This window comes from Marmota flaviventris, chromosome 1 (assembly GCF_047511675.1).
Source record: "Marmota flaviventris isolate mMarFla1 chromosome 1, mMarFla1.hap1, whole genome shotgun sequence".
In the NCBI taxonomy this organism is placed as follows: Eukaryota; Metazoa; Chordata; class Mammalia; order Rodentia; family Sciuridae; genus Marmota; species Marmota flaviventris.
Window position 1 is genome coordinate 123,638,429 of NC_092498.1, and position 27,318 is coordinate 123,665,746.

Here is a 27,318-nt window from a genome sequence, read left to right on the forward strand (position 1 = left end):
GAGGAATGTGGGCTGATTTTTGTGCTTAGGCAGGAGATAAAGATAGAACTGAAGCCACTTGGAAGCAAGACATCAGAGAAGCAAGGGAATTCCAAGATTTCAGCACCAGAAATCTAGGAAGTTCTCAGACAGAGGGCAGATTACCAATGTTAAATGCAAAGTGAAGCTCGAGGTTGGATTATTACCACACAACCAGCATTTACTTCACTCACACTGAATATATTGTTGCTCTATCCCCTTATCTTTCTGCATTCAGAGTACCTTCCTGTCTCAGTGCTGAAGCTTAGTTTAATCTTCTTTTGGAAGACTTGTAAAAACTTGACTGAAACACAGTAATACAGGGAGAAGTTTACAGCATCTATGAATTTTCCCAAATAGTACATACCTACTTAACCTGCCTCTAGATGAACAAAGAGCCCAATCAACACCTCTCCCACTTCCCTGGTGCTGCAAGGGTCCCCCACTCTTTACTTGGCACCCTCCTTCTTGTGCTGTCCCCATGCTTCTTTAGTTTCATTACATGTTAAATTCCATAGGTATTTTATTGAAAACCAAATATAATATAATTATCAGTGAGTAAACTTAATATTCATTTATATCACAGTTGACAAGTTTTCTATAAAGGTCTAGACACTATTTTAAACTTTGCAGGCCATATATATCTCTATTGCATATTCTTCATCCTTTTAAAATAAAAATTAAAAAAATAAACAGACATTTAAAAATTGTAAAAACCATTCTTAATTCACAAGCCCTGATCTGGACATGGGCCACAATCCCCAACACCTGACTATATTTCACACAAGTCAGGTCCCACTGAGTAGAGAGCAGGTGGTTTCTGGATCTGAATCAGATAATGGAATATATTAGGTAAACCCTTAAGTATATAAAATATCAACTTAAATAAAGTGTTTTCATGTTCTCCCTAATATTGACAGCTCAGGTAACATGATCTTCACCCTGATACAGACTACCAACTACCTTAGAAAACCAAATCCGATACTACATACCCATCTCTATCCAGGCATCATCAGTGTTTGAGCCAGACTACAGTTTTCAGATCAATATCAGCCTCTCCTAAATGAATCTTATGCAAAGCTTTGGGACGCTTCAAAATATATATACAAAAATGGCATAATGACAAAAGCTTCCAGAGAATGCAGCCCTTCTGATCATGCATGCAGAAGTCTAGTGGCATGTAAATAAGGCTCTCCAGGACCAGATTATTCTAGGTTTTATCTCCTAAAAAAATGACTCTGAACGTGTGAGGCACTGGATTTGATCTTCAACATCACATAAAAATAAACAAATAAAATAAAGGTATTAAAAAATGACTCTGAAATGAGATATTTATCCATTAACACCTTTTACAGATGTGCAGCTACTATAGTATCAGTGCTCAATAAAGTTTCTCCTATTTACTGATTCCTTCTATGAAATTGCTTACCTTGCTGATCAAAGCAAACTTACCCTGAAGGTGTGAGCTGTGCCAGCTGGGCAGCTGATCATACCAAAAGGCTTATATATGTGCTTATGAGAAAACTGTTCTCTCTGTAAATGGAACAAAAAAGGGAAACTGCCTGGGAAATTTGCTGTGATGCATCTTCCATTTCAGACTGTCTTAGTTAGATTCAAGGATAAACAGGAGTTAGCATAACTTTAAAACCAAATTCTCTCACTGCAAAGTTAAAACCAGAAAACGCCTAATGTTTCTGTGTTTGTATGATGTTCCTATGAAAGCAGAGCACTCTTCTTGTGGATGTCAATATCGTAGTAGTTATACTTTCAGAGTCACATATGCTGTGGAAGATGAGCAGGTACAAGATTAGTTTAGTAAAAGCCAAAAGGTTTATTTATAACTTCCTCTTCTGAATTCACTTCTTTAAAAAATCCCATCTCCCCCCACCCCAAAATGAGACCCTTCCCCACACTGATTCCACCCAAGATGACTGCTCATTAGAGTAGTTTTTCAACATGATTCCCTCATCTGAGCTTCAGATACTGCCTTCTCTCCTTCAAGAGTATTTAAAACTTTAATAAATACTGAATGGAAAATATAGGAATTCCCAAGCACTGTGTTTCTATGCATCACTTCATTTATGTACTTTCTGATGTCCAAAGTATCCTTTTCTAAAGCTCTTTCTTACCATGCATCTGTCCTGGCTGAACTAACAGATGAAGAATAAGGACTGATATCTCAAATAAAAGTTCCCTCATATCTTAATAGGAAGGAATTTACAAAAGTAGAGTGAGAGACTCCTACCAAATGAAGAGTATTCTCAGTGTTATAAGAACAATTTCCTCAATAGTGATTTTGCCTTCTGATAGAGAATGAGCAGCTAGAATGGCTTTCCCACAGATTTTGGGACTCTTCTGAAGGATTTTGAATAAGGTGTGGATCACATCTTCACATTCACACAAGGCTTCTTTCTGAGAGTTGTCTGAAGGGAAAGTGAGGCATTACCTTTTGCTGTTTACTGATGAATTTGTTCTTAGGTTTTCTTTATAGTGTGTTCAGCAAGAAAAGAGTGGTAATTAAATGAATTTTCATAAACATAGGGGTTGTCCAGTGAGTGTGTTCTCTGGTGCTTAGCAAGGTTTGAACTCCAGCTGAAGGATTTGTTGCACACTTTGCAAACATAAGGCTTCTCTCCAGTGTGAGTCACCTGGTGCAGAATGAGGGAGAAGCTCCTGCTGAAGGCTTTGTTGCACTCAGCACAGGTGTAGGGCTTCTCTCCAGTGTGGGTCTTCGTGTGCTGCGTGAGAGACGCATGCCAAGTGAAGACTTTACCACATTCGTCACATTCGTAGAGCTTTTCTCCAGCGTGGACTCTCTGGTGTTTCGTGAGGAACGAATGGCAACGGAACGCCTTCTGACACTCAGGGCACTCGTAGGGGGTCTTGGTCGTGTGGATGCTGTGATGTCGAGTGAGGTGTGAGGAGCGCCGGAACGCCTTCCCACACTCAGTGCACTCGTAAGGCTTCTCTGCAGTGTGTGTCACCTGATGGCGAATAAGTTCAGAGCCACTGCTGAAGGCCCTCCCACATTTCCTACAAACATACTGCTTCTTCCCTATGTGAATCCTCTGATGTCGGGTGAGATTGGAAGCACGACTGAAGGCCTTTCCACACTCAGTACATTTGTAGGGTTTCTCCCCAGTATGTGTTCTCTGGTGCTCAACGAGGAAGGAAAGGTAACTAAAGGTTTTATTGCAGTCCTTACACTCGTGGGGTTTCTTCCCTGTATGTATCATCTGATGTTTCACCAGGTTTGAAATCTGGCTAAAGGTTTTGCCACATTCCTTACACACATACGGTTTCTCTCCAGTGTGAGTTCTCTGATGTAACACAAGGGAAAACCGCCGACTGAATGTCTTCCCACACTCGCGGCATCCATAGGGCCTTTCTACCGCACAGATACTCACGTGTCGAGGCAGAGTTTCTTGGTGAGGGTCTGCCACTTTCCCAGTACATCCCTGATTTCCTTGAAGTGTGTCGGGACCACCCTTGCATTTCCAGCTTCCTTTAATGCTGGAATACATGGGACCTTGGCTTAGCATTCTTCCCATCATCAAATACTGGGATGAGTCATCATGAATGACATCTTCTGGAGAAACTTCTTGGATCTCAACACTTGACTCTGACACTGAAAGATACAAAAAAAAATGCAAATAAGGCAATTTTTTTTTCTGTATTAAGTAAATTTAAAAGCCATTCCTTTTATTTACTTACTTAATTATATTGAGACAGGGTCTCACTAGGTTACCCAAGCTGGGCTTGACTCATGATCCTGCCTCAGCCACCCAAGTGGCTGAGATAGCAGGCCAAACTTGGCTTATTCTCACCACCATTGCCCCACCCTTTTTTTTTTTTTTTAATATTTTTTAGTTGTAGATGGACACAATACCTTTATTTCATTTGTTTTTATTTTATGTGGTGCTGGGGATCAAACTCAGAGCCTCACACATGCTAGGCAAGTGTCCTACCACTGAGCTACAGCCCCAGCCCCTTCCATTTTTTATTTTGAGACAGGGTCTCACTAAGTTGCCAAGGCTGGCCTCAAACCTGCAATCCTGCCCTAGCTTTCTGAGTTGCTGGGATCACATATGTGTCACCACACCCAACTCTGCCATTCCTCCCTTTTTGATGAGAGAATTGGGGGGAAATTAAAAATAAAATTTAGCAATTCCACGGCTTTCATAGCTGCTATATTTAGCTGTGAAGTCTGAGCAGTGTGCCCAGTAATCAGAAGAGACAAGGTTAAGAGAGATATGGACACACAGGGGGAAAGACCACATGTAAGTAACGAAGGAGAGGGGGAAAAAGACACAATCATCCCGGAGACAGATGTTCATGAAGGACAGGAGTTCATGTTCAGGTCTCTGTTCAAACTGCACTGGTTGCCAGAATGATCTGAAAGTGGCAAGTCCATGATGCTGCTAATGAACACTGCAGGTATTCTTCAGGTCCCACAAGACATCCAACTGTGGGCCGAGTGCCGTTTGGAACATCATACAATACCTGTGCCAAGTGGGAGGAAAGAAAATGTTTCTCCAAGAACTGCGCACCGACTCAGCCTTCTGTGCGGACAGGAGGCTCAGCATTGGCGCAGCTATCTTCCCATCCAATACCTTTCACAGACAGGCACGGCTTTGATTTCCTCAAGCCTGAATTTTAGGAAGTGACTTCAGTTTTCATTTGGAACAAAATTTTATAAAACTGTGATTTATGTTTTTTGTGATCCTAGGGATGGAACCCAGGATGCTTTACCACTGAGTTGTACCCTAGTTCTTTTTATCTTTTTTTTTAATATTTATTTTTTGTAGTTGTAGTTGGACACAATAATTTTATTATTTATTTATTTATCATTTTTATGTGGTGCTGAGGATCGAACCCAGGGCCTTGCACGTGCAAGGCAAGCGTTCTACTGCTAAGCCATAACCCCAGCCCCCTTTTTATCTTTTGAGACGTGTTCTAGTCAGCTATTTTGCTGCTGTAACTCAAAGATCTGACTAGAATAGTTGTAGAAGAGGAAAAGTTTATTTGAGGGCTCACAGTTTCAGAGGTTTTAGTCTAAAGAAGGCAGACTTCATTCCTTGGAGCTCAAGGTGAGGCAGAACATTATGGCAGAAGAGTGTGGCAGATGGAAGCAGCTCACATGGTGATCAGGAAGCAGAGCGAGACTCCGCTTTCCAGAAACAAAATATACACCCCATAACCACGACCCCAACGAACCACTTCCTCCAGCCATACCCTACCTGCCTCCAGTTACCACTCAGTTAATCCCATCAGGGATCAATTAACTGATTAGGGTAAGACTCTCACACCCCGATCATTTCTCCTCTGATCCTTCTTGCATTGTGTCACACATGAGATTTTGCAGGACACCTCATATCCAAACCATAACAAGACAGGATTTTCATTACATTGCCCACGCTGGCCTTGAACTCACAATTCTCCTGTCTCAGCTTCTAAGCTTCTGGAACTACAGATATGCACCACCAAGTTCAGCTGAAGGGGTTTTTTAAAAAATATATTCAAATCCTCACTAGGCAGGTGGTGCATGCCTGTAATCCCAGTGACTCAGGAGGATGAGGCAGGAAGATCACAAGTTCAAGACCAGCTTTAGCAACTTAGTGAAACCCTGTCTCAACATAAAAAACAAAAAGGATTGAGGATGTGGTTCAGTGGTTAAGCACCCCTAGGTTGAGTCCCCAGTACCAAAATAAATATAAGTGTGTGTGTGTGTGTGTGTGTGTGTGTGTGTGTGTGTTTTCAAATCTTTATTCTTAGGAAATACACAAGTATGTAAGGGTAAAATACCATGATATGTATAATTTATTCTCAAATGTTTCAGGAAAAAATGTAAACCAAATGATAAGGCAAATGTGGCAACATGTGAGCCGTGTAGGTAAAGGGCATGTGGGTATTCTTTGTGTTATTCTTACAACTTTTCTGTAATTTTAACATTATTTCTCAATAACACATTTAAAAATTCACTATTCTCCTGGGCTGAGGATCTAGCTCAGGGATAGACTACTTGCCTATCATGCATAAGACCCTGGGCTCTACCTCAACACCACACACAAAAAAAAAAAACCAATTCATTTTTCTTTCTAACATAGTTTGACACATTTTGAGGGGGAAGGAATGCTATTCCATATTATCACTGTTAACTTTTAGGGAAAAGTAAATAGACCTTATGTCTTTTGCGGGGGAGGCTACCTGGGATTGAATTCAGGGGCGCTCGACCACTGAGCCATATTCCCAGCCTACTTTGTATTTTATTTAGAAACTGGGTCTCACTGAGTTGCTTAGTGACTCACAGTTGCTGAGGCTGATTTTGAACTCGAGATCATCCTGCCTCAGCCTCCTGAGCCGCTAGGATTACAGGCATGTGCCTCTGCACCCAGCAACCTTGTATCTTTAATGTCTGTTTTAGTAATGAATCAACATCTGTACCTATGCGGTACACACACAGAAATACAGAATGATTACAAGAGGGGAGACAGCAAAATAGCTTCTGGAATAATGATCTCAATAAAGAGAAAATTAAATTCCTTTCCTGCTGCTTTCATAAGCCAATTACACATCTACTGAGTATCTGTGTAAAAGCCGTGGGGTTACTGACAAATTCTCTTCAGAAGCTGAGAATCAGTAAAGAGAACACAGAAGAAAAATAGAAAAGAAAAGAAAACATTAGCTAATGATATAAAATCAAAAGAATACATTCATTATATTTAGAGTAAAAATCATAAAAAAAAGATGAAGTATGAAAATCTATGCCACAGAAAAGAAAGGCTTCATCAAGGAGACTAGTTAGAGCTGAAATCCCTGAATAAATCTGAACATTTAACAATACTGGAAAAACCTGTGTTAAACACATGGATCTAGGATCATTTTTGCCTATGAGTCCCCAAAACAATGAGTAAAAAAACACAACCAAGAAAACCAAGTTTAAGATATTAACATACAAACCACATGTGGTAGCACACAACTGCAGTCCCAGCTACTCAGGAGGCCCTAGCAGGAGGATCTCCAATCCCAGGCCAGCCTGGGCAACTAAGCAAAATCCTGCCTTGCTGGAAGCCAGGCATGAATTATGGGTCTGTTGAGCCAACACAAGTCAGGGAGGCCACTTTTCTGGGGACTCCTGGTTCAAGAAAGCCCAGGTCATGCTGGTGCTCTGCCTCAGCTCCAAGCCCTAGGTTCAAATGCAGCTGCCAGAAACGGTATAACCAGCCACCAAACAACTTGTCTTCCCATCCCCACCCTGTCTTCCTCAAGAAGCCTGCCACATGGAAACTTCTGATGTACTTCCCCTTAAATAAAGGATCTTAAATAAAGGATTGTTCAGTTCCAGTTCCTCTCAGCGCTGGAAGACCTACCAGGCATCCCGCCTTTAAATCTAATTTCTGGGTTTTTTGTTTTTGGGGGTTTATTTTTGCTACAAATAGAAAACTAGAACTTTACTGGTGAACTTACACTATTACCAAGGAGAGTGAGGGTGAGAGGAGCCAGGCTTTTTAAAAAGTGTCTGTTGTCTTTTATTCCTTACTGATTTTTTTCAGACTTTTTATTTTCCCAGATAGTATACATTTCCAAGCAGTAATCTGCTCTACTGGGGTACTAGTAACCTCAGCACTGCCTCAAGAAATAGAAAACAGCTGTGAAAGTAGCACAGTGTCGAAGAGCCCTGGGTTCAATCCCTAGTATGGGGGCGGAGCAAGAGGGTATCAAAGAAAAAAAGAATATAGAAAGAAAAAACATGCTAACACTGACCAAAAGAAAGAAAGAGTGGTTACAATAATTTCAGACAAAGCAGACATCTAAAGAAGAGCACTGCATAAGAAGAGTCCTCAAGGCTGGGGTGTAGATCAGTGGCAGAACATTTGTCAAGAATGTATGAGGGGGTGCTGGGGAGGTGGCTCAAGCGGTAGCGCGCTCGCCTGGCATGCGTGCGGCCCGGGTTCGATCCTCAGTACCACATACAAACAAAGATGTTGTGTCCGCCGAAAACTAAAAATAATAATAATAATAATAAATTTAAAAAAAAAAAAAAAGAATGTATGAGGGGGCTGGGGATGTGGCTCAAGCGGTAGCGCACTCGCCTGGGATGCGTGCGGCCCAGGTTCCATCCTCAGCACCACATACAAACAAAGATGTTGTGTCTGCCAAAAACTAAAAAAATAAATCAATAAATATTAAAATTCTCTCTCTCTCTCTCTCAAAAAATAAATAAATAAATTCATAATGTCAAGCCATGATAACTTATTAAAAAAAAAAAAAAAGAATGTATGAGGCCCTGGGTTCCAGCCCTGGAACCCCAAAAGTATTATTACAAATAAAGAATGCTCCTAGAAAACATTATAATTCTTAGTGTGTATTCACATCACAACAGAATATCAAAATAGGTGGGGCATTTTATACCCAAAAGGAGAAATACAACCAGGCACAGTGGCCACACCTGTAATCCCATCAGCTCAGGAGGCTGATGCAGGAGGATCATGAGTTCAAAGCCAGCCTCAGCAACAGAGAGACCCTAAGCAACTCAGTGGGACCCTGTCTCTAAATAAAATTCAAAATAGGGCTGGAGATGTGGCTCAGTGGTCGAGTTCCCCTGAGTTCAATCCCCAGTACCCAAAAAAAGAAGAAACAGAAACAGATGAATCCACTATCAGAGTTGAAGACTTCTCTATCAGAAATGCACAGATCCAGTAGGCAGGAAATCAATAAGGACACAATTGACCTCAATGACACCTTTAACGCACTAAGTACAACTTCTATAATGTTCACACAAAAACAGAGTACACATTTTCTCAAGCTCACATGGAACTTTCACCAAGACAGATCACATTCTAGGTCATAAAACAACCTTTACACATTTGAAAGAGTAGAAACCATGATATATCCTCCCAAGACCACAGCAGAATTAAATGGAACAAGAAATCAGTGAACGAGAAATAAAAAACAAGGGTTAAATGGAAAATTTCCAAATACATGGACATTAAACAACACACTTTTAAATAACACAGAGGTCAAAGAATAAATTGCAAAAAAAAAAAAATTTTCAAAATACTTTGAAACAAATGAAAATAGAACTTACCAAAACTTAGTGGAATACTGCGAAAGCAGCGATTAGGGGGAAATACACAGCAATGAATGCATCTATGTATTTAAAAAGAAAGATTCAAAATCAATCCACTTTAAGAAGCTAGAAAAAGAGCAAATCAAATCCAAAGTAGGCAAGAGAAAAAGAAAAATTGGAGCAGAAATCTGAAATTGAAAATAAGATATTGGATAGGGAATGCCTCAGTCTGGCTCGGCACAAATCACGAGCCACTGAAGCAGAAACAAACTTTATTCCTGAACTCCACCAGCACACTCCACACACGCTCCCCAGGAACTCCCCTGAACGCCACGCAGCTCCTCCAGGAACCCCCAACCGGAAAATACCGCCTCCGGCACTACCCCAACCAATGAGAACTCTTCAAGAATCCCCGCGAGAGCTCAACCAGAACTCAATGGGAACTCCGCGAGAACTCAAAAGTCATCATCTTAATGGCTTGCTGGCGTCACCTCTCAACCACTACTTCTGGGAAAAAAGGCATGCGTCATCCCGACGCAGCTATGGCCCTCAACAAGGGAAAATAAAAAATCAATAGTAAGATGCTAGCCACGTTAACTAAGGAAAAAAAGAGATGACACAAATGGTGGTGGAAAAGGGTCACTTCATATCCCCTGAACATTCAAAGAATAGTAAAGGAATGTTCTAAGCAACTCTGTGCCTATGAATTTGATAAACCCACATGAAATGTCACAATTGCTTAAAAGACACAAACTGTTAAAACTCAGACAACCTGGGCTGGGGCTGGGGCTCAGTGGCAGAGCACTGGCCTACACATGATCCTTAGCACCACATAAAAATAAATAAAATAAAGACATCTGCCATCTACAACTGAAAAAAAAAAAAAGACAACCTGAATAGGCCTGTATCAAAGAACTATATCAATAATAACTTTCCTGAACAGAAAGTACCACGTCCAGATGGGTTCACTGGTGAATTTTTACCAAATTCTCTACACTCTTTCAGAAGAGAGAAACAAAGGGAATATTTCCTAACTCGTTCTAGAAGGTCAACGTTACCCTAATACCAAAGATATTACAAAAAAAGAAAATTATAAGCATTTTGTGCCGTAGTCTGGCTGGGCACAAAATCACGAGCCACTCACAACCTTGTAGATTCAAACAGCAATTCTTTATTCCCGAACTCACACCAGCACTCTACAAACACGTTCTGGGCAAAATCCACACTTCCACTGGGCTCTCCATCCCAAAATACTCTCTGAATCCCGCGAGAACTCAACGGCAACTCAAGGAGCGGGCAGGCGCTTGAGGCAGCAGGATACGCCCTATTCCCAGCAGGGTCCACCTTAAACCTGGAACCACCCTAATCCAGCAGGATCCTCCCTAAACCCGGATCCACCCTGGTCCTTGAGCAGGGTCACCTTACTCGAACATACATGCAATGTCACTGCAAATGACCTGGGTCCAAAGGAGAGTCCTTCCTCTAAGCAACATGGAGTAGGCGGACAAAGAAATTGCGATGCGTCATTCCTACTTGGCAATGGCTCTCAGCATCTCCCCCCTTCTGATTAATTAAACAACAAGCAATGTGGCTTAAGGACCGTGCCTGGTAGGTTGTCCAATTCAACATATGGTTCTTACCCGTCATGGGAAAAATTGACCTCTAGGCGTCAGCCTCCTGTCTTAGGTTGATACCACTGCAATTGGATCATACCCGTCACTGACTACCGGTCCAGCATACAGCCATACTTGTGGAATGGCCTATGCACCAGTGGGAGGGTGAGGTTCTTGCCTCACTTCTGTTGGCCCCCAAATTTGGCCTTGGTGCCAGTGGGGGGGTGAGGTTCTTTGCCTCACCTCTGTTGGCCCCCAAATTTTAGACAATCACTAGCAGAAGGGAGGAGGATACAGAAATGCCACGACACCAAGCCAATTAACGGCTCCTTTGGAAAAATTGCATCACTGGTGACACCATCAGCAAAGATATGCCAGCACTACCACAATTCGCAGCACCAAACCATAGTTCACAATGCATACAAGTGATACATAGTCCAGGCAAGTTCTGCAAGCAGTTCAAAGCGGAGGAGTCTATCAATATGTCCATTTCCTCCCAAAGTAAATCGACTCCTTGATTGAGCATTACTTGTTGAGTTATATTCATTGATGCATCAGTTTATACAGTCTACTGTGATAGCTATCATAAAAGCTGTAGTTTGGTTTTATCTTAGTCTTCACCGGCACTGGGATGGAGATAGGAATTCTGGCAATGATGCTAAAGAGACATTATCCTAAACAGAATTATTAAAAATAATGAAAAGGAAAGGTGAAAGTAAACAAACAGATCTGTTAACCTCCTTTAAAAACAATCCTTAACAGCTGTTTACCTAATTTAAATTAAACCATATAAATCACGTGAATAAAAAAATAATAATTCGGATCCATTTTTTCATGAGCGCTCCTCATATATGAAATATGGACATACGCACACACAGACATACAACACAAAACACAAGAGTGCACACAAACGTACAACACATAAGACAATAGTAAAGGCCTTGTAGCTTTACCTAGGTGAAATCTCCATTGCAATGTTTAAAAACTCCACAGTCAAAAAATAAAACTGATCAGAAAAACATTAACCTAGGTTTGTATGAGCTCAAAAAATAAAATAGAACTTTATGATGTGGGAAAAGGCAATAATAAAATAGATATTGAAAAAAGCATCCTGGTTAATCACTGTCGCAGATGTAAGAATAGCCAAGCTGGAGCTCTGGATATCAGCTGTTATGGATTTGAGTCAAATCCTCTTCTTTTTGGTCTGTAGAAATTGCTTTGGTTAGTCCCTCTGGAATCCAAATAGGCTGCTGTTCTCCCTGTGGAAACACACAAACAGAACCCCGACTCCAGACAATCACTGGGTCAGGACCTATCCATTGTCCTGTTAGAATATCTTTCCAAAGCACCTTAGGCTTATGTACATTTTTTGGATACATATGCCTTTCCGCAGCACTAAGTCCTGATGAATCCAAATTTTAAAAGTTTAGAGTAAAAAGCGTTATTTTAAGTTTATCTTTGGGGGATATATACCCCTTTCCAATTCCCTCTTTTTGCTTTAATAAGTACGTTTTAATAGTTTGATGAGCTCTTTCAACTATGCCTTCTCCCTGTGGATTGCATGGGATTCCTGTTATATGAGTAATACCAAATGATGAGCAAAATTGTTTAAAAGAGGTAGAGGTATAGCCAGGACCATTATCTGTTTTTAACTGTTTAGGAACGCCCACAGTGGCAAAATTTTGTAAGCAATGAGCTATAACATCTTTAGTTTTTTCTCCGGCATGAAGGGAGCCCATCAAAAATCCGGAAGAAGTATCAACTATAACAGGTAAATATTTTAATTTTCCAAATTCTGGCAAGTGTGTGACATCCATCTGCCAAATATGCTTAGGTATCAGTCCTCTAGGATTGACTCCAAGTTTAACTTGTGGTAAAAAGGTCACACAATTTTGACATTGCTTTATTATATGTCTGGCTTGTTCCTTAGTTATTTTAAAACGCTTTTGTAAAGTATTAGCATTAACATGGAACCTTTTATGAAAATTTGTAGCTTCTTCTAGTGTAGAGAAAATATGTATGTCATGTGTAATTTTATCTGCTAAATCATTGCCCAAACTAAGGGCTCCAGGCAATCCTGTATGTGCCCTGATATGTCCTATAAAGAATGGATCTTTTCTGTCCCAGATTAGACTTTGTATAGTGGAAAACAAAGAGAAAACAGTAGAGGAAGGAAAAATCCTACCAGCATCTTCAAGGGATACTATAGCATTAACTATATACTGACTATCAGAAAATAAATTAAATACAGAATCTTTAAACATCACAAAAGCTTGTAAAACTGCATTAAGCTCTACCTTTTGAGCTGTTTGGGTACTAAAAATGTAAAATTTTGATCAGGGGTAACTACTGCAGCTGTACCATTATTTGACCCATCAGTGAATACATTTGAAGCATTCATGATAGGGGTTTTTCTTGTCATTTTTGGAAAAACTACAGGATGCTTAGACCAAAAAGACAACAAAGGATTAGATGGTAAGTGATTATCAAATGTAACATTAGATTTACACATGATTATTGCCCAAGTATTTAACTCATTAGCTAACTCGTCAGTTTGATTCATAGTATATGGAGTAATAATTTTATTGGGAGAAATTCCAAACACTCCCTTCGCTGCTTTTATTCCTTTGAGTATTAATTGTCCTACAGCCTCAGGATACATAGTAAGAATAGTGTTAGGAGAATAAGATAAATGTATCCACAATAATGGACCTTCTTGCCAAAATACTCCTGTAGGAATATTTTTTGTTGGTAGTACAATAAATAATAAGGGCAAACTTATATCAATTCTATCCAAATGCATATTTTCCATATATGTTTCAATAATTTTTAATGCCTTTCTTGCTTTAGGAGTTAACATGCGGGGTGAATTTGGATCTGATGGACCTTTTAGAATATCAAATAAAGGTCCCAACTCTCCTGTTGGTATGCCTAGATAAGGCCTTATCCAATTTATGTCTCCCAATAACTTTTGAAAGTCGTTAAGTGATTTGAGTTGATCTACTCGTATTTGAATTTTTGGTGGACGGACCATGGTTGAGGATAGTAGAACTCCTAAATAATTAATTGGAAAATTTAATTGTACTTTATCTATTGCTATCTCTAGATTATAATTTTTTAATAAGTTTGTAAGTGTGGCATAACATTCCAGCAATATGTTTTTATCTTTATGTGCTAATAATACATCATCCATATAGTGAAATATTTGTAGTTCAGGATTTTGATTTCTAAGTGGCTGGATTGCTTTGTTAACATAGATTTGACACATAGTTGGACTGTTAGCCATCCCTTGAGGGAGTACTTTCCATTCATATCTCTGATCAGGACCTTCATGATTTAATGCAGGGATAGTAAATGCAAAACGTGGACTATCCTCGGGATGAATTGGAATTGAAAAAAAACAATCTTTAATATCTATAGCTAAAACATGCCAGGTTTTTGGCAAAGCAGACAATTGAGGAATCCCTGATTGAGCAGGTCCCATAATAACCATCTCATTATTAATGGCTCTTAAATCTTGCAATAATCTCCATTTACCAGATTTCTTTTTGATGACAAAAATGGGAGTATTATGGGGAGATAAGGAAGGATGTATATGTCCCTCCGCTAATTGTTGTTTGACCAGATCATTGGCTACTTGTATCTTTTCTTTAGTCAGGGGCCACTGAGGAACCCACACTGGTCTTTCTGATTTCCAAGTAATTTTGATTCTCTCAGTGGCCCTTTCTGAAAATCCAACCCATGTCTGTCTGTTCCTTGATCTATTTGTATTGGTGCGGCTATACCTTGTTCTTGTTCTCCTAATCTTTTTTCTTTCCTAAAACCTTGTCTAGCCCTAGTAGTGGGCGCATTAGGATTGATGTTATTTGTTAACGTCAAACCTAATTGATCTAGGACATCTCGTCCCCATAAATTTATAGAAAGATGATCCAATACATATGGCTGTATAGTTCCTTCACATCCTTCAGGATCCTTCCAATCTAATATCATGCACTTCTATGGGGATTAGTCGCCACTCCTAGGCCTTGAAGCGTTTGAGTGGCTTGTTGTAATGGCCAATGTTTTGGCCATTCTTGACGAGATATGATGCTAAGGTCAGCACCTGTGTCCAGTAGCCCATTAAACTCATGTCCTTGAATATTTAGTTTTAGCATTGGGCGAGAATCTAAATTTAAAGACAGCATAGCCCAATCTACACCTGTGGAGCCTAATCCCCTGGAACCTCTTTCTAGACTACAACTAGAAAATTTATTATGTAGGCTGGGTATTATTAACAACTGTGCTATTCTATCTCCTGGTGAAATTACTGATATACCTCTTGGAGAACTAGCTATAATTTTTATTTCACCTACATAATCGGGACCCCAGGACTTATCATAAGTCCTTTTAGTGTAGATGAACTACGTCCCAATAATAAGCCTACTGTTCCTTGGGGAAGAGGTCCTTTTCCTCCTGTGGGAATGATTTAAACTCCCATCTCTGGAGTTAGTACTGCTCTGGCAGAGGCACAGATGTCCAACCCTGCGCTCCCTCGGGTTTGTCTGATGAGGGATTTAATGGACAATGTGTCCTGGGCACTACCCTGATGGGGTTGCTGGGTTCCTCCACTGCCCCGTATATTTGTGGATGTGGGCCCCGGAGCATTGGGCCCCCCAGTCCGTTTTTTGGCAATGGAGCCTGATGCCTTTCTCCACGATATCGTGGGTAAATACCTGGTCCTTGTCCGTTTTTTGATAAGGGAGTACCCTCTATGGTGGTTTGAGAATGGCATTCATTAGCCCAATGTCTCCCTCTACGGCATCGTGGGCAAATACCTGGTATTCGATTCCTTTGATACCTAGTTTTGTTAAACCCTCCTCCTATGGGGCAACTCCTTTTAAAATGTCCTGTTTGTTCACAATTGTAGCATGTTTTTGGCCTGGCATCTAAAGCCTGTTGTACTGCAGCTGCCAAGACTTGCCCTTGTTCATTAATGTCTCTACATAATTTAATATATGTGTTTAAATCTTCATGTCTCCATGGTCTAATGACCTCTCTGCAGCAACGATTTGCTTGGTCATAAGCCAGTTGTTTTATTAATGGCATTGCCTGTTCTGTATCCCCAACAATTCTGGCAGCTGTTTGAATAAGCCTATCTACAAATTCAGCGTAAGGTTCATTAGCTTTCTGTATTACCTTAGATAGCTGACCTTGTAAATCTCCATGTCCTTGTAAAGTCTTCCATGCCCTAACTGCGTCTGCAGCAATTTGTGCATATATAGCAGGATCATATTCAATTTGTTGCCGTTGACCCTCATAAGGTCCTTTTCCTAACAACATATCTAGATTTCTTTGAGGGTAACCGGCTGCTGCATTTCGCCTAGCTGTCTCCGTGCAAAATTCCTCATTGGCAACCTTCCATAACAAATATTGTCCTCCATTTAGCACAGATTTACACATGCTACCCAATCTGCTGGCGTCATGTCCAAGTTAGTAATGGACTCAACCATGCTTACCGTGTAGGGTGCTTGGGGACCATAGGTTGTTACAGCCTCCTTTAACTGCTTCACTGTTTTAAAATCTAAAGCACGGTGAATTCGCTGCCCTCCTACCTGTTCAAGTATAGAGCATGCTAATCTTTGAGGTCCTGTCTCAGGATCCCATTTATCAACTACAGGGTTTGAGGGCCACTCAGCTGTCTCCATAGGTGGGGCTGTTGGTTGAATTACGCCCTCTGGTGATAAAACGGAGTTAGTAACAGCCTCCTGTTGTGGCCTTTTTCCTAATAACTCCTTTTCCTTTAAATTTTCTTCCTCTGTCTGACTAGCTTGAGAGACTTTCTCTTTTGCTTGATCTAAAATGTCTTTCTCCATGGTCTGAACCTCTAACAATTTACTTAACACCTTTTCGGTTTGTTTTTTACTGATTTCTAATCTACTATAAAGATAATGCAACCCAATAAGATAACACAAAACAAAACCGAAACTGAATGAAACAAAAACAGAATAAAAAATTGTTGTATCAATTTTCTCTTCCTCAGGGCCGACAAACTTCAAACCTTTAGCCAACCATTTTTCCCAGGTTGCCTGAGAAATTTCTAGGGATAGGCAGCTTGAAACAAAAACAAAATAAATCAAAACAAGAACACATTGTTTTCTGAAATGGTCACCCATTCTCTCACCTTCCCTCAGGGGCGAGCAATTTCACTTACCTCTAAGCTTTAGACATTCCCCGTCTGGGCCACCAATTGCCGCAGTCTGGCTGGGCACAAAATCACGAGCCACTCACAACCTTGTAGATTCAAACAGCAATTCTTTATTCCCGAACTCACACCGGCACTCTACAAACATGTTCTGGGCAAAATCTACACTTCCACTGGGCTCTGCATCCCAAAATACTCTCTGAATCCCGTGAGAACTCAACGGGAACTCAAGGAGCGGGCAGGCGCTTGAGGCAGCAGGATACGCCCTATTCCCAGCAGGTCCACCTTAAACCTGGAACCACCCTAAACCCAAGGAGCGGGATACTCCCTATTCCCAGCAGGATACACCCTAAACCTGGACCCACCCTAATCCAGCAGGATCCTCCCTAAACCCGGATCCACCCTGGTCCTTGAGCAGGGTCACCTTACTCAAACATACATGCAATGTCACTGCAAATGACCTGGGTCCAAAGGAGAATCCTTCCTCTAAGCAACATGGAGTAGACTGACAAAGAAATTGCGATGCGTCATTCCTACTTGGCAATGGCTCTCAGCAATCTCCCATGAACATCATGTAGAAATCTTCCCTGAGTAGTTGGCTCTCTGTATCTACAGATTCAACCACACATCAAAAATATTCAAGAAAGGGCTGGGGTTGTGGTTCAGAGGTAGAGCACTCGCCTAGCATGCGTAAGCCACTGGGTTCGATCCTCAGCACCACATAAAAATAAAATAAAGATATTGTGTCCACCTACAACTAAAAAATAAATGTTTAAAATAATTCAAGCAGGGTCCACCTTAATTGTTTTATTACTGAACATGTATATAGACTTGTCATTATTGCCCAACAACAGTGCAATAAATTCCTGTAGAATTCATGCTGCGTCAGGCACTATGAATAACTTAGAGGTGATTTAAAGTGCACAGGAGGATGTGACAGCTCATATGAAAACTCTATGCCATCTGAACATCTGCAGGCAGACAGTCCTGGATCCAACCCTCCACAGGTCTAAAGGGTTACCTGTATTAGCAAGTCAGACCCAACAGCGTATGAAAAGAACCACACCCAGCACCAAGTGGGACTGATTGCAGATATGCAGGGCTGGTTCAGCATTTGAGAATCAATTACTTAACACAACACACGAGGCAGAAATCACAAATCCACAGATACGAAAAAGCACCTGCCAACTCCAAAACCCACTCATGACAACTCCTGGCAAAACAGGAATGAAGGGGAGATCCGTCAACTTGATCTAAAACCCACAAAGCTCAAGCTGACATCACAGAATGGTGAGAACTAGGAAGCTTTCCTGGTGAGACCAGGAGAAGAAGGATGTGCCCCCACCACCACCTTTACACATGACACTGGACATCCCAGCCGATACAGCAAGACGCAACAGAGAACACAGTCATCCCTCTGTATCCACAGGGACCGGTTCCAGGACACACTCTGGACAATAAAATCCATGGTGCTCAAGTCCCTTTATATGAAATGCACTACTGTAGCAAGGGACGTCAATAACGGGGAAGTTGTATATGTGTGGAGACCACGGCTGAGTGGAAACTATCTGTATTTTCCTCTCAATTTTGTGAACATAAAGTCATCCTAAAGTAAAGTTTGTTATTTTCAAAAAATCCTTTCAGTATTTACAAGAAAAAAAAATCAGTATAGAAAGGTTTGGGGTATTTTTATTTCTACAACAAAGTTTAAGTGATATAAATACACAACAAATTCACTAGCTTTGGCTGTAGAGAAGCAATATAGCTTGTTAGCAAGGGCTGGGGAAAGTTAGTTAAGAAAAAAACTCAGTAATAATTACACAGGAATTTTACAAAGAAATTTAAAAATTTAAAAATCTCTCCAGGTAACTCCTAAATATCTAGTTTAGCTCAATATCAGCATCACCTGGTAATTTGTTCAAAATGCAAACCTGGCACTCTACCCCCAACCTACTCACAGAATTTCTGGGAGATGCCCAGGAAGGATTTGGTACTTCTCCAGGTGACTTTTGTGCAGACTAAAATTTGAGGAGCACTGAGATATCTTTCTTCAGCTCCATAAATGATACTCAGGTGTCCCACAGAGACCCAAAACACAAACTGATACACTCTTGAGCCCCTACACAAACTTGCTCATCATTCCCTTCTTAGGAGATAATACTACCAAGCAAATGATGATGCCAACCATAATTCCTGAACCTTCTTCATGTCTAGTCATGTTCACCTATTCAATTATTATGTCCTGTGGATTCTATGTCCTTATTTTTTACCAATCTTTCTGTCTCCCTCGACTAACTAACTAGATGTCTCTATTGATCTTATTAGAGCTAGACTAGGTTATGATAAAAACTTTTAAATGTAAAGTGTTTACTTTAGCCAAGCATGGTGGCACACGCCTGTAATCCCAGCATCTCAGGAGGCTGAGGCAGGAGGATCGTGAGTTCAAAGCCAGCCTCAGCAACTTAGCAAAGTCCTCAAGCAATTTATCAAGATCCTGTCTCTAAATAAAATATAAAAAGGGCTGGGGATATGGTTAGGGTTAAGCACCCTGGGTTCAATCCTGGTACCAAAAAAAAAAAAAAAATGATGCATGTTTATGATTACACATCATTACTGTCTCTGTGTGATATTTCACAATAAGGAGTTTTCAAAAAAAGATACAGAGCCAGGCATGGTGGTTCACGGCTATAATCCCAGTGGTTCAGGAGGCTGGGGCAGGAAAATCCCAAGTTTAAAGCCAGCCCCAGCAACCAGTGCGGCCCTAAGCAACTTAGAGAGACACTATCTCAAAATAAAAAAAAAAAAAAAAGGGCTGGAGATGTGGCTCAGAGATTAAACACCCCTAAGTGCAATCCCTAGTACTAAGTACCCCAAAAAAATATAACAGGAAAGCCAGACATGATGGTGCACACCTGTATCCAAATTACTCAGGAGGCTGAGGCAGGAGAACCACAAGTTCAAGGCCAGTCTGGCCAACTTAATGAGATCCTGTATCAAAACAAAAAATAAAATAAAGGCTGGGGTGGGCGGCATAGTTCAGTGGTAGAGGACCTGCCTAGCATGCTTAAATCCCTGTTCAATCGCTAGTACTGGGAATAAAGACAAAATTTCCAAGAGCTACAGTACAGTAGTGAAATCCGAGCAATTCCTCCACGCTGTCCCTTTTCTTACTTCCCCAATATATGATCGCATTAGTTTTGGATTTTGTTTGTTTGTTTTTATTGCCCAAAAGAAGCCAGATGGCAAATGCCTATCACCCCAGCTACAGAGGAGGCTGAGGCAGGAGGACTGCTAGAGCCCAGGAATTTGAGACCAGCTTGGGTAATGGCAAGACCCTATCACAACAACTAACTAAATGAATAAAAGTTTAGAAAAAGACATCTTTACTGTTTAACTTGCATTTGAATAAAGTCCCCTGTACGTGTTTTCCCGCTTGACTTTAGTCCACATCAGCACCTTCTTCCTAAGACCTTCTCTGCATCCTCTTAGAAGTCTCTGTACCAGGACATTAATGACAACTACTCTCCTGACAGCAAGAGATGTTCTTACAGCACATCTCCTGTTCCCTCTTCAGGCCTTATATGCTGCTGTTTCCTAAACACAGATGTCTTCCTTTTTCCTCAATAGGACCATTCTCTAAAGGTCACTGTGCCTCTAGTAGACCTCTGATTCAGCACCAGCTACAGAGGTTACAGAACTTTTTCTAAAGACATACAAATATACATTCATATTTTTTCCATAATAAATTTTCAAGAGTGGGCATGGCCATATTTATTTTTAAAGAGGTTCATCAGCCAGGTGCAATAGCACATGTCTATAATCCCAGTAGCTTAGGAGGCTGAGGAAGAAGGATCATGAGTTCAAAGCCAGCCTCAGGAACTAGTGAGGCCCTAAGCAACTTAGGGAGACCCTGTCTCAAATTAAAACATAAAAAGAGTTGGGGGGCTGGGGTTGTGGCTCAGTAGTAAAGGGCTTGCCTTGCATGGGTTCAGTCTTCAGCACCATGTAAATAAAAATAAAGGTATTGTGTCCATGTACAACTAAAAAAATTTCTTAATATTAAAAAAATTAAAAATAAAAAGATGGGGCTGGGGCTCTGTGGTTTTGCACCCATAGGTTCAATCCTCAGTACCAAAAAAATACAAATAAAGATGCGTCTGATCAGCAATTGACTGCCAACCAAAGGTGAGGAAGGCTTTCAGAGCCATTCTCAGTTTATTTATGGCTTCAATTTTTACCTCTTTGTGTAAGATCCCTAAATCTGCATCTCTAGCCTGAACTTTTTTCTAAGATACATTCCAACAACCATGGCTGAACACCTTCATTTGTATCATCTTCTAATCCCATCAAGTATATCTCAAACTTATCTGTCATCTTTTTTCTAAAACCAGGATTTTCCTGGGGCTAGGGTTGTGGCTCAGTGGTAGCACGCTTACCTAGCATGTATGAGGCACTGGGTTCGATTCTCAGCAGCACATACAAATAAATAAAATAAAGGTCCATCAACAACTAAAAAAAAAATTAAATAAATAAAAACCAGGATTTTCCTGTTTTTTGTTTTCTTTTCAATCCCTACCCAGAATATTCCGGCCTAAAATACCAACTTGAAATTCCTTCTCTCATTGTGGAACTGCTAATCTCTAACTCGTGTTACTTAAAAACACACAAAGGCCACAAATTCTTTGATAGTTTCTACAATTTTGTATATCCTTTAGTCTCTGTATTGCCTGAGAGAAAGTCTTGACAAGATTAAAATTTCAGTAAATATTAATACATGAATAAATGAATCAATCATCAACCAGCCAAACAACGATTTAATCTTTCCAAGATGACTAAAAAGAACAACACTATAAACTATACATGACTTCTTATTTAAGCAACAGACACATTTGCTGATTTGAAGGAAGAAAGGCGAGATAGCAGGAGGCACAGTGAGACCAGGCCTGGCGGCCACACTGCATCCCAACAGCCCAGGAGGCAGAGGCAGGAGGGTCACGAGTGGAAGCCGCCTCAGCAACTCCACAAGACCCTGTCTCTAAATAAAATATGAAAGGGAAAAAAAAAAAAAAAAGGGGCTGGGGATGTGGCTGAGTTCTCTCATGTACGCTGTGAGCAAGACTTCATCATCTCCACATCGTTGGTATGTTTGTGGGAAAATTCCCAACTTGCATTCTAAAAGTATTGCCTTCTCATTGACTAATGGTGTTGTTACTTTAAAAACTTTCCCTGGCAGTTTCTACCTCACCCACCTGAAGGGAGATCTCTGCTCACGTCTCCTTTTCCCAGCCAGGGCTCTTTCCCTTGCTCCAATAAGGAAACCACATCTGGCTTAGAAATGGAAAGACCTGCTTACAGAAAACAAAATAAATTCAAAGTCAGTCCTTAAACTCTAAGAAAAAAGGGACCATTAAAATAAATAGCAGATTGAAGTATGAAAAATTTGAAGATTTGATGATGTTATACTTCCATCTGATGAAATAATTTGTAAAAATCCATTTCCAACATCTATAATAAAGATAAAATTGTGGCCTGATGGCAATTGGGAGGAATACTCACCCAGTGAAGCCAGATGGCTGTAGTTCTCCAACATTACACATCTATACAAATCTCTCTGAGTAGGCTGAAGCCAGTTCCACTCCTCCTGGGAGAAGTCTACAGCCACATCTCTGAATGTCACCGATTCCTGAAATGACACAGATGTCTTCACAACCAAGACCTATGCCTTGCTAGTCCCTGATGAGTCTCACTGTGGAGAACGGAAAATGTGCAGAGTAGTGACAATGAGAGGTTCCAGAATTCTAAGTATTTTTCAACTAACAATCTAGCTTCTCCCACCCTCCCACACTAGGGATCCAACCCAGGGCCTCAAGCATGCTGGGCACTCACTGTACCACTGAGCTACACCCCTCAGACCCTTTTATTTTGAGACAGGGTCTCACTAAGCTGCCCACACTGACCTAAAACTTATGATTCTCTGGCTTCAGCTTCTTGAGTAGCTGGGATTACAGGTGTACACCATAATGCCTGACTCTGCTTAGATTATTGTTTAGTTCAAAAGAAGAAAAACCGTAAGTGATTTGTTCTAAGATGATTTAATTTTGTTCAAGATTTAGGACTATATACATGAACAATAAGAATTTCACACTGTAGTTGAAAAAATTCTTAAGATATTATATTTCATACTGGGCACAGAACACACCTGTAATCCCAGCGACTCAGGAGACTGAGGCAGAAGTATTGCAAGTTCAAAACCAGCATTAGCAACAAATGAGTGCCTAAGCAACTTAGCCAGACCCTGTCTCAAAAAGAAATTTTTTTTAAAGGGGGCTAGAGATGTAGTGCAGTGTTAAGCACCCTGGTATCCCCACCAAAAAAATACATTTCATGAATGTTATCAAATAAACAATGTCTGTTTTCCTTAGCAACAGCCTATATTAAGATGATTTGGCCTGTTTCATGGTAATAACTAGCTATAGCACATAGCAGCAACACCTGTGAAATGGGACATGTGCACTCACTTTTGTTAATGTTGTCCCAAAGAAATAGTTGTGAAGCATAACAGCAGTCAACAACATCGCAGAACAAGTAAGATAAGCAATGTACATACAGCTCCAGGAAGGAGCCTAAATTCTTTCCCTCAGGGTTGGGGAATAATATACAAGCCTCTGCTTCAGAGGCTGGTTTTGAACTACTTAAGTGATTCGACTAATTAACTCTTAAGATATGAATGGGAATTTTTTTTTTTTAATTTTTTAATATTTATTTTTTAGTTTTCGGCGGACACAACATCTTTGTTTGTATGTGGTGCTGAGGATCCAACCCGGGCCGCACGCATGCCAGACGAGCGCGCTACCACTTGAGCCACATCCCCAGCCCATGAATGGGAATTTTAAAAGTCCCAAATTTTGAGCTAGAATGGAGGTCAGAGGTAGAGCCCTTGTCTAATGTGCAGCAGGGTTCTAGGTTCAATCCCTAGCGTATAGCCAAAAAAAAAAGAAAGAAAATTCTAGAACTAGTGGCAGCATCAGATTGATGGCAGTTATTTTTTAGTTTCATAGTTTTTTAAAAAGTGATAAAAGGTTAACTAATAAAGGAAACAGTAAGATCCTCCAGATAGCCTCTGGATTTGGAGACACCTGTAACAAAAAGTAGGACAGGCATGTGGAAGCAAAATCTGGTGCGTTAATTTGGAATGGCTGACCCTGTTATGCCCACTCCTGTGAAACACAATAATCAGACAAGCATTTAGCCCAAATGAGATAAAAGCAATCAGTGTTCCTTGATAAAAGCACTTAATGTCAAATCTGAAAAATGAGTTCACCTACAGAGCTGCTGAAAGATGCTCCCTAAAGACTTGGGGAATACGTGAGCCAGCAGCCGTGGGAGGGGCGCCCAGAAGGTGAGCGTTCCTTCCATCAGCCAGGAACAGCAGCATCTGGAAAGATACCTGCCCTCTCCAGCCACCCAGCCTGCAGTCCAAGAGCCCGGCTAGGGTAGAGCCTGCAGTCCAAGAGCTTGGCCAGGGCAGAGCCCGCAGTCCAACGCCAGGGCAGAGTCGCGGTCCAAGAGCCCGGCCAGGGCAGACCCCGCAGTCCAAGGCCAGGGCAGAGCCGCAGTCCAAGAGCTTGATCAGGGCAGGGCCTGCAGTCCAAGGCCAGGGCAGAGCCCGCGGTCAAAGCCAGGGCGGGGCCTGCAGTCCAAGAGCTTGGCCAGGGCAGACCCCGCAGTCCAAGGCCAGGACAGAGCCGCGGTCCAAGAGCTTGGCCAGGGCAGAGCGGCGGTCCAAGGCCAGGGCAGAGCCGCCTGTACTACTCGGCCTTCCCGCGCGCTGGCGCCCCGAGCCTGAGCCAGCTGCGCACCCGAGAGGAAATGGGAGTCAGCTTACCACAGACATGGTTCAGGAGGCTCCGGGAAAGAGCGGTGCAGCGCGAAGCGGACGTGGGTGGGGGGGGGGGAGTGCGCCAGCCTCGGGGGCCGGCCGGTGCTCCTTCTGCGCAGCAGCTTAGCCAGGACGCCGCCTCCTCCCCTGCGGCGCAGCGCAGCTTCCGCCGAGGGACACCGCTGTGGGACAGGTCTCCGGACAGGAGGACAACTCTGCAACGACCAAGCACCGGCCTTTGCAGCACCAACACAACCACAATCAACTCTCGGCTTAGTAGGACCTCCTAGACGCTCTACTACAACTCCCAGCATGCCCCGGGACCCTACCAGGAAACCGGAGCCCAGAGAACTTGCCTCCTATAGGCTCTACTACAATTCCCAGCATGCCCCGGGACCCTACCAGGAAAGTGGAGCCCAGAGGACCCGGCTCTACTACAACTCCCAGCATACGCGGGGACCCTACCAGGAAACTGGAGCCCAGAGGACCCGGCTCTACTACAACTCCCAGGAGGCCCCAGTACCAGCCACAAAACCAAGGACCAGAAAATAAGTCTCCCAGATGACCTTCTACAAACCAGGACAGTAACTCCTAAGACTGAAAACCGACCCCAGGGGACCACACTCCCTGTGTCCCTACACAACTTCCAGCCTGCCCTGGACTCCAACAGGAAACCAGAGCCCAGAAGACCACCTCCTTGAGGTCCTACCGCAGCCCCCAGCCTGCCGGCCGACAGGAAACCAGAGCCTTGTGACTGTTACAGCAGTAACAGTCTGGCCTGCCCCTACAGAGCTGCTGAAAGATGCTCCCTAAAGACTTGGGAAATACGTGAGGCAGCAGCCGCGGGAGGGGCACCCCTGCCCCCGCCTGTCCTTACCTGTCCTGCCTGCACCTTAAGAGGTGCAGATACTAGCGCTCTGGACTCACTGAACCCCTGGGATGCTGCCGTGTCTGATAGAGGAGGACGCAGGAGGACCTTCCAATATGTAATGACATCTTGTCCAGATGCCCACTAGGCCCAGAGAACAGTGAACTGATCTTAAAGGAATCCTTCGTTCAGCAATCTTTTCACCTGAATGTCCTCTACCCAGTATTTAGAAATTACTTTTGGGGTTTTTTGTTGTTACTGTTGTTGTTTTGTTTTGTTTTGTTTGGTATTCGGGATTGAACTCAGGGGCACTCAGCCACTCCTGAGCCACATCCCCAGCCCTGTTTGGTATTTTATTTAGAGACAGGGTATCACCGAGTTGCTTAGAGCCTCACTTTTGCTGACCATGACTTTGAACTCACAATCCTCCGTTTCAGCCTTCCAAGCCACTGGGATTATAGGCATGGGCCACTGCGCCTGGCTAGAAATTATTTTCAGTTAAAGTCATTGTACTACAGTGATATGTGCATACCCATGTTTATTGTAACATGATTCACAGTAGCCAAACTATGGAACCAATCTAGATGTCCATCAACAGAAGAATGGATAAAGAAAATATGGTACATACACACAATGGAATTTTTTTCCAGCCATAAAGAAGAATGAAATTATGTCATTTGCAGAAAAAATGAATGGAACTTGAGTACATTACATTAAGTAGCTTCTAGCATGGGGGGTAGAGCAAAGAGCTCTCCAGAAGGTCAACCAATAAAAGCAGCCCTGATGCTTGGGCATGCAATCTAGCACACCCTATGGAGCTCAAAGTGTCAGTAACAGGGAAAGATGCCACACAGAGTTTGCGATAGACCCCAGGGGAGAACCACAGGCCCATCTCAGCTGCTCTGTAGGAAAATCATCTGGTGGTGGACAATTTTATCGTTTTAGTCTGTTTTCTGCTGCTATAACAATACCTGAGACCATGGTAATTATTTTTAAAAAGGTTCATATAATTCCCAGTTCAGGAGGCTGGGAAGCTCAAGATGAGGTAGATGCATCTGTCAAGGGCCTCATGCAAGTACTGGAAAGACGCATCAGAGAGAGACAGAGGGACACAGAGAGAAAGGGGAAAAGGTGCCAGATTCACTTCATAACACCACAGTCTCACAGTACAGTCACCCAGTCCCAAGAGAGCAAGAACCTGCTCCCTCGAGGAGCATGAGTCTTCCTTAGCCAGGCACAGTGGCACAGGTCTGTGATCCCAGTGATTAGGGAGGCTGAGATAGGAAGACAGCAAATGCAAGGCCAACCTCAGCAACTTAGGGAGACCTTCAGCAACTCAGGGAGATCCTGTCTCAAAAATAAGAAATAGAGTTGGCTATGCAGCTAAGCAATAACGTGCCCCTCAGTTCAATCCCCAGTATTAAAAAATAAAAAACAAATTTGAAGCCCCAACACCACTGCACTGGGGACCAAGATACAGCATGAGTTTGGGTGGGGGTGGCCACATTAAAATCATTGCACATGTGCTCCTGAGAAACAGCTCCTGGTGTGTCATCAGGACCTAAGAGATGGAACACCCCATTGCAATCTATCAAGTGATGTGGTCACACTGTCCACAAAGGGCTGAGTCACACCAAGACTGCGGCATCAATGTGGACAGGTGCAGCCATTACCCAAAGGGATGCCCCC

General features: G+C 42.1%; 2 protein-coding genes across 7 annotated transcripts in view; both read right to left on the reverse strand.

The window, feature by feature from the left end:
* Positions 1-1,491, reverse strand: part of Znf10 (zinc finger protein 10) — a 66,271-nt gene extending 64,780 nt beyond the window's left edge. Inside the window, exon 1 of the transcript XR_011708420.1 lies at positions 1,471-1,491. The gene's annotated coding sequence lies outside the window, so the exon portion shown is untranslated. The remainder of the gene's footprint in view (positions 1-1,470) is intronic.
* Positions 524-25,043, reverse strand: Znf140 (zinc finger protein 140). 6 transcript variants are annotated; one of them, XM_071615812.1, is made up of 5 exons: positions 24,768-25,043; positions 22,439-22,565; positions 22,132-22,230; positions 2,465-3,646; positions 524-1,551 (listed from the first exon to the last, which is right to left on the reverse strand). In XM_071615812.1, the coding sequence occupies exons 1-4, from the start codon at positions 24,774-24,776 to the stop codon at positions 2,493-2,495; spliced, it is 1,389 nt and encodes a 462-aa protein (XP_071471913.1). In that variant the 5' UTR covers positions 24,777-25,043; the 3' UTR covers positions 524-1,551; positions 2,465-2,492. The 6 variants fall into 6 exon arrangements, with proteins under 6 accessions (XP_071471913.1, XP_071471914.1, XP_027807793.1 ...); XM_071615813.1 differs by lacking the exon at positions 524-1,551 and adding an exon at positions 1,559-1,800; XM_027951992.2 differs by lacking the exon at positions 524-1,551 and having other exon boundaries at positions 1,826-3,646; positions 22,132-22,227.
* Between the last annotated feature and the right edge of the window lie 2,275 nt (positions 25,044-27,318).

What these genes read in the sequence shown, in the direction of transcription:
- Znf140 (XM_071615812.1), bottom strand. An exon ending in CAGCCATCTGGCTTCACTGG is followed by an intron (nt 22,231 to 22,438) that starts GTGAGTATTCCT and finishes GTTTTCTGTAAG; the next exon opens with CAGGTCTTTCCATTTCTAAG. An exon ending in GAGCAGAGATCTCCCTTCAG is followed by an intron (nt 3,647 to 22,131) that starts GTGGGTGAGGTA and finishes TGTATCTTTCAG; the next exon opens with TGTCAGAGTCAAGTGTTGAG.